Source organism: Peromyscus eremicus, chromosome 22 (genome assembly GCF_949786415.1).
Source record: "Peromyscus eremicus chromosome 22, PerEre_H2_v1, whole genome shotgun sequence".
NCBI lineage: Eukaryota > Metazoa > Chordata > Mammalia > Rodentia > Cricetidae > Peromyscus > Peromyscus eremicus.
The window spans coordinates 21,370,770-21,380,897 of NC_081437.1; the positions used below are offsets into that span (position 1 = coordinate 21,370,770).

The 10,128-nt window shown below is 52.2% G+C and overlaps 1 protein-coding gene across 2 annotated transcripts; it reads left to right on the forward strand.

Annotated features, from left to right (window-relative positions):
• On the forward strand, window positions 1–9,454 carry Pcare (photoreceptor cilium actin regulator). 2 transcript variants are annotated; one of them, XM_059248417.1, is made up of 3 exons: window positions 1–1,951; window positions 3,443–3,650; window positions 8,361–9,454. In XM_059248417.1, the coding sequence occupies exons 1-3, from the start codon at window positions 1–3 to the stop codon at window positions 8,569–8,571; spliced, it is 2,370 nt and encodes a 789-aa protein (XP_059104400.1). In that variant the 3' UTR covers window positions 8,572–9,454. The 2 variants fall into 2 exon arrangements, with proteins under 2 accessions (XP_059104400.1, XP_059104401.1); XM_059248418.1 differs by having other exon boundaries at window positions 1–3,650.
• The last annotated feature ends 674 nt before the right edge of the window (window positions 9,455–10,128 follow it).

A 10,128-nucleotide genomic window follows, 5' to 3' on the forward strand; every position in this document is an offset into this window, starting at 1 on the left:
ATGGGGTGCACACCGTCCCACAGCATTATCGTCAACAGCGTTGCCAAGAGTGGCATTCAGTTTTTTAAGAAGCCCAAAGCACTTCTGCCAGGATGTCAGCGGGGCAGCCAAAAATGTCCCATCCCTTTGCTGGTTCAAAGCTCCACCTTCTGCGACCCTGGTCGGGAGCTGCACCTGGGACAGAGGTCAGCGGAGGAGCCAGCAAGTTCCAAGAAGCCCCAAACCATGACTGAAGGTCTTTGTCAGCTCGTGAAAGATAGGAAAGGACTGATTCCAGAAAGGCAAAGATTTCAGCTGAACGAATCACAAAGCCGTGCAGCTACGGACATGTCCTTCAGGACAGAAGGCTCCCATGGGATACAAGAAGCAGATTTTGCTGAGCAAAAGAATGAGGAAAACATTCCCCAGGGGACCTCAAAATGGGACAAAAAGCCAGTGTGCCATCAGTCAGACAACCAGGGCCACTGCTACCAAATTTCTCCCGAGTCAAAAGGCAAAGTGGACTTCCCCGAGCCCCTGGTAAAGGCCCACCAGCACGCTTATGCCTATCTGCACACCAGCCTTTCCAGATACGAAGCGATTCTGCGTCTCGTCCAGCAGGCCAGCCACACCCGGGAGCTGTTGCAGCCCATGCTTAGCTTCCTGCTGCTGTGCTCCGAGGAGGCCAACCAGCTTCTAGCAGAAATCTCCCAAGATGGAGAAGGCCTCCTCCAGGAAGTTAGAGGGGATCTGGCCTGGCCATCGGGGAAAGGCGAGCCCTGGGAACAGCCAGACCTCCTACAACAGCTGCTGCAGTATACGGTCACCAAGCTGCAGGTGGTCCACGGCACAGTGGCCGCCCTCACTGGGGGCTTGCTGGAGGGTTCCAGCAGCTACCTCAGCTCCACTGCTAGCCACCTGGAGGGTAAGCTGAGCACCAAGAGAGGTCTAGACGAATGCCTCCTGAGAGCCCTGGGACAACTAGAGAGCCTGACCACTGGCCATGGTGACCCTGGGCTGCTGGGTCCACCCTTGTGCTCTGAGGACAGTGGCATCGGGGCTGACAATGAGTCTGTGCAGTCCACGGAGAAGCTGGGCAAGCAAACTAGCTGGGATTTTGCAGCCGAGTCTGGAGAATGGAAGCCAGGGACTGCAGCCCAAGTGGAAGCCAGGCTGCCAGGGCATGCCTGGCAGAAAGGTCCGTATTGGACAGGTTCAGACAGACACCAAGACTGTCCACTGTCGAGGCCTGGGATAGCCAAGGTTCAGCCTGCAGCACAGGATAAAGCCAGGAGTTCTGGTGCCTCCAACACAGGCCCGGAAGTAGTCACCTCCAGGCCTCCAGAGGCTGCCCAAAGCATTCTGCGGGATTCCCTGGGGGTTGAGACCCCTATGCCAACATGTTTTTCTCAGAGCTCTGGATTGGTGGATGCTTCATCCCTGAGCGAAGACGAGGACAGCAGCCCGGAGGAGGATGATGATGTTAGCCCCAGGGATCTGCACTCTGAGCAACAGAGAGCATCACCTTCAAGACCACGGTCCTCACCTGCCACGCGGGAAAGCCTGTTCCAGCCATACTCCAGGAAGCTTAGGGGCCCCCAGGCCCAGGAAATGATTCTGAAGATGAAAGAGGCCATCAGTGAAAGGATCAAGTTTGTCCCTGTGCCTTCCAGACCCCAGGACTGGGCTGAGGAGGAGGAGGGGAGAACAATGGTCCCTCCAAGACCTAACACAGCCAGTGGCAGCAGACAGAGCCCCGAGAGACAAAGGAGGTCACAATCGGAGGGATGTCTTAAGAGCCACATGGAAGACCCCACCCTCCAGGAGCTGAGGAGGGTCCAGACAGACCTCAGTCGGAGGCTGGAGGTATTTTATGCCCTGGGTGCCACACGTCAGGGGCAGAACAGGGAACAACTTCTGCCATCCAGGGCATCAGTGCTGTGGCCCCCTTCCAACTGCAAGGTGAGTCCCAGTAGTGCCATGGGCAAGTTCAAGGCCTCCCTCACCAAAAATTTCGGCATTCTGCCCAATCAAGACAAGAGCATCTTGCAAAGAGGTAGTCACTTCCCTGGCCGTGACCAGCCCTGCCAGGAGATGGCTGAGAAGCTGCCAAATGCCATCTTTTGTGGTGAGAAGAACAGTAGCGTTCCCAGGGACACTGAATGGGACATCAGGGGCTGTCCCACCAGAACATCGGTGAAGAAGCTTATTGAGACCTTCAGTCCCAATGAGAGTCTGAGGGCGCCAAGGGACTCCAGGAATTTGGGGCCAAGGCCCTGTCTCAGGAGGTGGGGGGTCCCTGCCATGCCGCCCAGATTTCCTATATACAGGGGGCTAGCCCCTCTGTATCCTAAGCCCCAAATTTCTCCAGCAGTAGGCAGAGACCCTCTCAAGGTAGGCATGGGCTGGAGGCCTTCCCCACCCTTTCCCTCTCTTCCTCCGGCAGAAGCATCCAAGAGCGAAGACTTCAACTGTGACGAGGGGCCAGACCTAGAGAATCTCCCTCCGCCACCTCTGGAAATCCTGATGGACAAATCATTCACTGCTCTGGAGGACCCAGAGGGCAGCCAGCCAGCAGAGAGCTCTATAGAAGAGACCCTGGTACCAGGGCTGCAAGAAGCTAGCGCTCCGAGAAAAACATGGGCTTCCCCAAAGCTAAAAGCTTCCATGAGCCCCAAGGACTTGCTCCCGAGCAAGGGCACTGGCAGCTCCCTGACGCTCCACGGCACCGGGCCAGGGATCACGAGGAATGTGGGCAATTCCAGAAAGCTGACCTTGGACCTGAACTGCCAGCAAACCGTGAGCCTAAGCCCAGAGGCAGAGGGTGGGGGGACTCAGATTCATGCACAAGCAGAGAATGCGGCAAGCTTTTCGGAGCAACCCCACAAGGCAATGCCCTGGCACCACACTAACCCCACATCTGGGCAAAGCAGGACCTTGGAACCCAGCCCGGCCAGACCTTCCCGAGGTCCACACTCTGCAGAAGCATCCAGGAAGGGCCCAGAGAGAAGCCCTCCAGGATTCAGAAAAGCCTCTCCCACCAGAGCACAGCGGGACTCCCAAGGAGATAGGAAGCTGCAGAGCGCGCCCCCTTCTCATGGACTGTCCCAGCCAGGCCTCCCTGCTGTTCTCAGCTCCCCCAGCCCACCTCTGAGCCCCAGGACACTGAGCCCCCCAGCCACAAAGAAGCCAACTTCCCCACCTTGCCAGTACCCGCAGCCCAACCCAGCCCAGGCGAGCCCTCCTGTCCAACCAACAGAAACCAACACCCCTTCCTCTGCCTCCTCTTCATCCCCCTCAGCGTCTCCCTCTCAGGGGTCCAAGGAGACAAGTCACTCTGAGGATGGTGAAGCCATCACGGCTAAAGCACCTAGGAACACGTGTTCCATATTCTGCCCAGCCCCCTCCTCTCTGGTCGAGGCTAAATCATCATTCTCAATATCCCCTCCACGGACGCTACCAGAACCGGGGGGCCCTTTGAGGACCCCAACAGAAGGCTGTAGGGGCAGCTCGGGGCCACAGCTGAGGGCAGATTCGCAGAGGAGACCAGCTCAGAGAGCCCTCAACCCTCTGCCTTTCGTCAGAAGGACAGCTTCAGACCGCCTGCGCCAGCATGGTGACCCACTCCAGCTGCCCGGCTGCTCTTGGGAATCCCATCCCTGCCAAAGCAGGTAAGAGATGACTCGCCACTACCCAAGCAGAGCGGGTGGGCTCTTCGGACTGTCTAGGGTAGCAGTTTTCAAACTTCGTTCCAAAGGGAGAGGCAGTGGGGGAAAAAGAGCTGAGATGTGGAGCATGGCCAGGTCTCCCCTTGACCCGGAACAACCGGGTTTTCACCCTGCTCGCGGGGCTGGCTCACTGCCTGCCTGAACCCAGCACCCAGAGTCCATTCTCTCTTCCCCTGGAAGGTTCTCTAACTGTCAGGTCCCAGGACCCTTTAAACTCTGAAAAAGGCACCAAAACTACAAAAGAGAAACCCTGTCTTGAAACACTCCCCCCCCCACACACACACAAAAATTATTGAGAACCCAGTAGTTTCTACGTTTTTACATGTATGATTACACCTACTATTTTTATCATAAGTTTAAACTGAGAAATACTTAAATATTTTTAAAGAATAAGCCCATTGTAGCCTCATATAAATAGTATATTTCTGCAAAAACAAAACAAGAAATGTATTTCCTTTTTGTTGTTTCCAGACAGGGCTGGCATTAAGCACAATCTTCCTGCCCCGGCCTCCTGAGTTCTGGGATTACAGGAGGGAGAGAGAGAGATTTGAAGAGAGTATTGCCATCTTGCATTTTGCAGACATGTTGGTATCAGCTAGCTTATTCTAGCAATCTGGATGAATTCTCAGATTTGCTTCTATAGGGCATCCTGCACGTCCATGGATTCAAAACTCTCCCCACATTCCTAAGAGCGTGGACCAGTAACACCTTCGAATGATGATGAGAATAGGTTGAACCTTGAACTCCCCCTCCCCGCAGAAACGTCTCTGAGATGTCCAGGGGTCCATAGACCACATCTTAAAAACAGTTGGTCCTGAAAACAGGAAGAGAAATAGTGGACTTCCCAGAACCCCCAAGGGCTTGGCTCCACGTCTCCACCAGCTTCAGACGTCTGCAGAGTAAGAGTGTTCATGAGCACCAGCAGCCGGAGGATGAGCTGCCCTTCCTGACCCCGGGGAAGACTGAGTGTGCCCGTCTTAGCAGAGAAAAGTTGATGCATGCTATTGGCCTGATGTGCAGGCAGCTTGAGCACACAGCCGCAGGGAGCGAGCGCCAGCAGAACCACCCCATGGGCACTGAAAGGACTCCTGTTTTTGATTGGTTGTTTTACAGAATACACAGGGGTGGATGTGGGGTGGGGGACACGTCAACCCGAGGTCCTCTATCAGGGCACTTGATATCACATCAGACAAGCACTCCGACACCAGGGCTTGCTCTGTCTGTATTACTCACAGTCGTCTCAACCCGCAGTTCATTTCTGCCTGGGTGATATGCATCATAGGCTTCACAATGTGTCCAGGCATAAACGGGAATTTTTTTTTTTTTTACAAAGTAGTCAGCAGTCAATTTTAAATAAAGATAGTATCTCAGGAAAGTTGTGCATTGTAATAGTTCTATAACCTTCCCCAGCCACTTGAAAGAAATGAAATATTGATTGTTTTTGCAAGAATCTTAACGTAACACTGATCTTTTCTTAAATCTAAAAATGCACTTCCTATAGCACACTGCCTTTCATCTAAGAACCTCGCTAAACACTACTTACTCTGTTGTTAGATTTCTAAAACTGTGCCCTTCCAGGAGAAGAGCTTGAGAGAGCAGGGACAATAAAGGGGCATTAATTAAAAACACTAACATTTTAAAAACAGCAGGAGCGTAAAATTGCTCAAGAAAATAATGCCCAGGCTTCTCCTCCAAATAGGGCAGCCTAAAAGGCTGTTTCCTGTTCTGAATCTCAATACTCTGTGTGTGTGTGTGTGTGTGTGTGTGTGTGTGTGTGTGTGTGTGTGTGTATGATTTGTGTATGACAAAGAGGCATTCTTGTGTGTGTGTGTGTGTGTGTGTGTGTGTGTGTGTGTGTGATCTGTGTATGGCAAGGAGGCATACTTGTAAGTGTGTGTGTGTGTGTGTGTGTATGATCTGTGTATGGCAAGGAGGCATACTTGTGAGTGTGAGTGTGGTGTGTGTGTGTGTGATCTGTGTATGGCAAGGAGGCATACTTGTGAGTGTGTGTGTGTGTGTGTGTGTGTGTGTATGATTTGTGTATGGCAAGGAGGCATACTTGTGACTTGAAAGCAGAGCCTGCCCAAGATCAAGTGGAGGTCACTTACTAATTGCCCCCATTCTCCCTCCCTTTGGTTTGACTGTATCCTTATGCCATTCCAAAATCTGAACACATGAAGGGGAAATGCCTGTCTCCCACCTACCCCCCTTACACCAACATGTCATTTAGCACCTGGAAGCAGAAGCCCATCAGCAGGAAGAACATTGAGTCTTTGCCTCTGTACAGAACGCAGGTATAATTGTCTGCCATCCTGCCTACAAAAGAACCACACCAGGGGCTTAGGCATGGCTTCCCCAAGACCACACAACAAATGCCAGAGAGCCAGAGAGTGCTTCCAAAGCTGGGGCAGGCAGAGATATACTATGTCATCCCCACTGTGTCTTACAGCATGCAGACTAAGTGCCCTAGAGTCGTCTTGGACACCATTTCTGTCACTCAATGCTAGGCACGAGCTGTTTTGTAGAAAAAGAATGACGTCTATATCCTCCTGTTCTGGGGCACCTGGGGATCAGGAACAGTCCTTGGAGGCATCCCCAGGAAATTCAACCACTGAGCTTTCAGTCTTTGTGTATATACTGAGTCCCCAGGTGAGAATGCATCTCTAGTCTCAAGACATTGGAGTCCTGTAAACACTCCAGAAGGGGCTAGACCAGTGCTTCTCACCCTTCCCGACGCTGCGACCCGTCAATACAGTTCCTCGTGTTGTGGTGCCCTTCAAGCAAAATTATTTTCGTTGCTACTTCATAACTGTAAATTTTGCTACTTTTATGAATCGTAATGTAAATATTCTTGGAGATAGAGGGTTGCCAAAGGGGTCAGGGCCCACAGGTTGAGAACCGCTGGTCTAGACTTTCTCCCCTCCATACAATGCTTTTCATCACTGCCTGATCTGAACTGGTAAGGCAGGAGGAGCATTGTGCAAGTCCCGTGGGGTGCTTGGCTCAGGCTTCCCGGTGGCCAGCAGGGCAGCAGGTAGGCAGTCTGTCTCCCTAACAGTTCCAGGAAGAGCGAGAACCGCAACCACAGAGTGACAGCCTGTCAAATTAGCAGGCTCCCAGCCTCAGCGTTTTGCAGATAATGGAACTTGGGTGGGGCTGAGAGAGATCAAATTTAGATTTTTCATGCCACCATGTCAGCCTTCACGGAGCGGCACGTCTCCTTCCCTTCCTGCCAGCCCCTGGAAGGCAGAAAGCACCCAAGACTAGGGCATGGGTAAGATACAACCTGTGTATGCTTCCTAGTCCCCCCAAGGTCTCAGGGAAATGAAGGAAGGAGAGGAGGCAGCTGTGAGCTATGGACCACTGGGGACCCCGAGCACCTGGAGAGAGCCCTGGAACAGCCTGAGGCCGCCACTGGCTCTAAGGCACACAGTGGGCTCCTTGATCCTGAAATATATGAATGTGTGCCACCCTGTCCATCCTGTCTGCCTCCCACCTTGACCTTGTTCATATCCAAACACAGGCTTGTCTACTGGTTTGGCATCCCATGTGCAGAATAAGCACACTACGTTCTAAAAGGCAAGAGCGTGTTGTCACGGGAAGAAGGGCGGGCCTTACGGGCTGTGCAGGTGGGAGGCAGGGCTCTTGGCTTGCTTTTGAAGTGACTGAGGGCTCTAGCCAAGGTCCAGCTCCCTGAGCCTCAGGTACCCAACTACTGTACAATAGGTGGTCCCTAGAGTCCCTCCTGGGTGCAACTTCTTATAAAGCAGCACCATAGAAGACAGCTTCCCATTATCCACTGAGCACATATATGGGAGTTGTGCACACCATTTTTCATTTCACCAAGTACCGGTACCTGTGAGTCCTGGCAAGCTAGACACTGTTTTGATGTTCAGTTTACAAGGGAAAAAAAATTCAGACTCAGTGGGATTGATTCACATGCAGCAAGGCACACAGATAACGAGAGCAAGAGCCAAGATTTCAACCCAGGCAGCCAGACTCAGCCTCCCCTAGCAATCCTGAGGCCAGCCTGCCAGCAGCCAGCCTGCGGCCCTGTGTGGCTTTCAGAGTTAGTCCCGTCTGCCCAGGCTTGCCCCGTGCTTTTTCATAGCCACATCCCATCCTCCCAGAGCATAGCCAGTTGGAAGTGACATTCTGCGAGGGTCCCTTCCCCTTTCACAGCCCTTAGTCACGGCGCTCAGCAGCTGGGAGACTCTAATCACACACTGAGACGGGGCCAAGCGGTTCCTGTTTGATTCCATTCAGGAAAAGAACGGCAACTGTACAAAGCTGAGTTGATTTTTTTTCCCCTTGCTGTTGTTTTTAATTCAACTAAGCCTAGTTCTTCATGAAACAAGAAGTGCTTTAGAAAAACTAAACTAAACTAAAGGCCCAATTCTCCCAGGCCTGTTGAGAGAGTTGCAGGATTCTAGGCATAGAGGAAACCTGCTAGGAATGTGCTGGGAGCTGGTTCCCACTCCATCTAACCAGACCAGGCACATGGAAACGACAATCTAGCCTGGCAAGTATGAAATGGAATAACAGAGGGAGGGGTAGGGAAAGGGAGAGGCAGAGGAGTGTGGGGACCAAGGAAGGAGCCAGAAGGAACAGTAGAGGAGTGTCTGACCCGTCATGGTGCTTTCTCTTGGCCAGCAGCAGCAGCAGCAGTGAGGAGAACTCCAAGCAAGAGCCCCCATCCTGGAACAACTCCCGGGCCCCAGAATTCCAGGGCAGCGGCACCAAGTGGGCATCGCCTCTGGAGCTCTGCGTGCTGGGCCACGGGCTGCAGCCAGAAGCCCGCATCGGCCGCAGCCAGGACAGATCCCAGCCAGAGTCACAGCACCAGCAGAAGGAAGTGGCCTGACATGTGGTCCATGGGGTCACACGGATGCCAGTCCCCCTAGAACACATGAAGTAGTCCTGAGGTGTTCACTCGGCTCCGTGGATGGTGGGTAAACCAACTCGAACTGGAGTGTCTGGGCAAGACCTTGAAGACGCCCTGCTTAAGGGTCTGCAAAATCTTAAGCAACAGCTGGGTTCCCGTCACAGCAAAGATGTTGCTTTGCCTTGGGTTTGAATGGTAATGGATACTTTAGAGCCCACAATGATACCCTTTATCTTTTCAAGAGCTGGCCTTAATGAGAAGAAGGAAAATACACTCATGCTTAGAGGGGTGTGTGTTTTACAAGATAACCAGTGATGGTCACCACATCATTTTAACCACAGCGATGAGTGAAGTAGTGCCCTCTGGACAAGAAAACCAAAGGTGTGGGGGAGCCCCCCCCATACACAAGGATCTTGCTGGAGTTCAGACAGATGTAAGAACAGAGCACAAACAGGTTCGATGTGGGTGTCCTTAGACTCTGCATTCTTAATGAAGAATATTTCATTGCCTTTGATTATTCTATCTCTGTACCTGCCTACAGCATAAGACATTGTACAAACAGTAGGAAGAGCATTGTTTTTATTTGTTAAGGTTAAATAGTATGATGGTTCATGTTGTCCACGTGACGGAATCCAGAACCACTGAAGAGTCTAGCCTTTGGTCGAGTTCATTGAGGTAGGAAGACCCACCCTACTATGATTGGCCCCATTCCATGGGGGTGGAGGGTGAGGTCAGAGGATCCTGAACTGCAGAAAGAGGAAGAAAACTACCTACCAGCATTCATTTCTTCCTGCTTCCTGACTGTGGATGCAGTGTGACCAGCGACCTCCGATTCCTGCCATGACCACGACGGACTGCATCACTCAACCTTTAAGCCAAAATAAACTGGCCCTCCCTAAAGCGAATCCCTTTTGTCAGGATGTTATGTCCCATATGTTAGAAGGGAAACCGACACTTGTGGGTAGTCTCAACACACACAGCGTTGAAGTCTCCATGAAAAGCTTTGTTCAGAAGCGAATGGCTCCTGACATGAGACAATGAGGTAGATTAGAGAGCATCCAGCCCCTTCAACCCACCCCAGCGTCCCCTGTTCATGCCAATGCTATGAACTTCAAAGCTCCCACTTACAGTCATACTACCCTTGGCTTCAGTGTGTATCAAATTCTCTGGCTGAGCTAACCACCCACATGCTTCTTGGTCCGAGTGTACACAACCAAGCCTCCAAAACAAGAGGCCTGTTCTCTGCACCAGGTGGGGGCTGGAGCTCCGAGATAGGGAGGGTATGGCGCATTCTCACATGCCTGCCTCCCCACATGCGTCTTGCCGAGTTTCTGCCTAGGTCATCTGCAGAGAAGTTCTGCTGGAGCTGTAAGTAAAGCAAAGAAGGGCAGTCATGCCCAGACCCCTACTTCTGCCTGTGAGCTAGATACTCGCTGCAGACCCTGGAATTTTTCCACCCGGGCATGGGGAGCGCTTTTCTATTTAGAAAAGAATTTGCAGTAATTGGGTGATTCAATGCCTGCTCAGTGGGTTGTC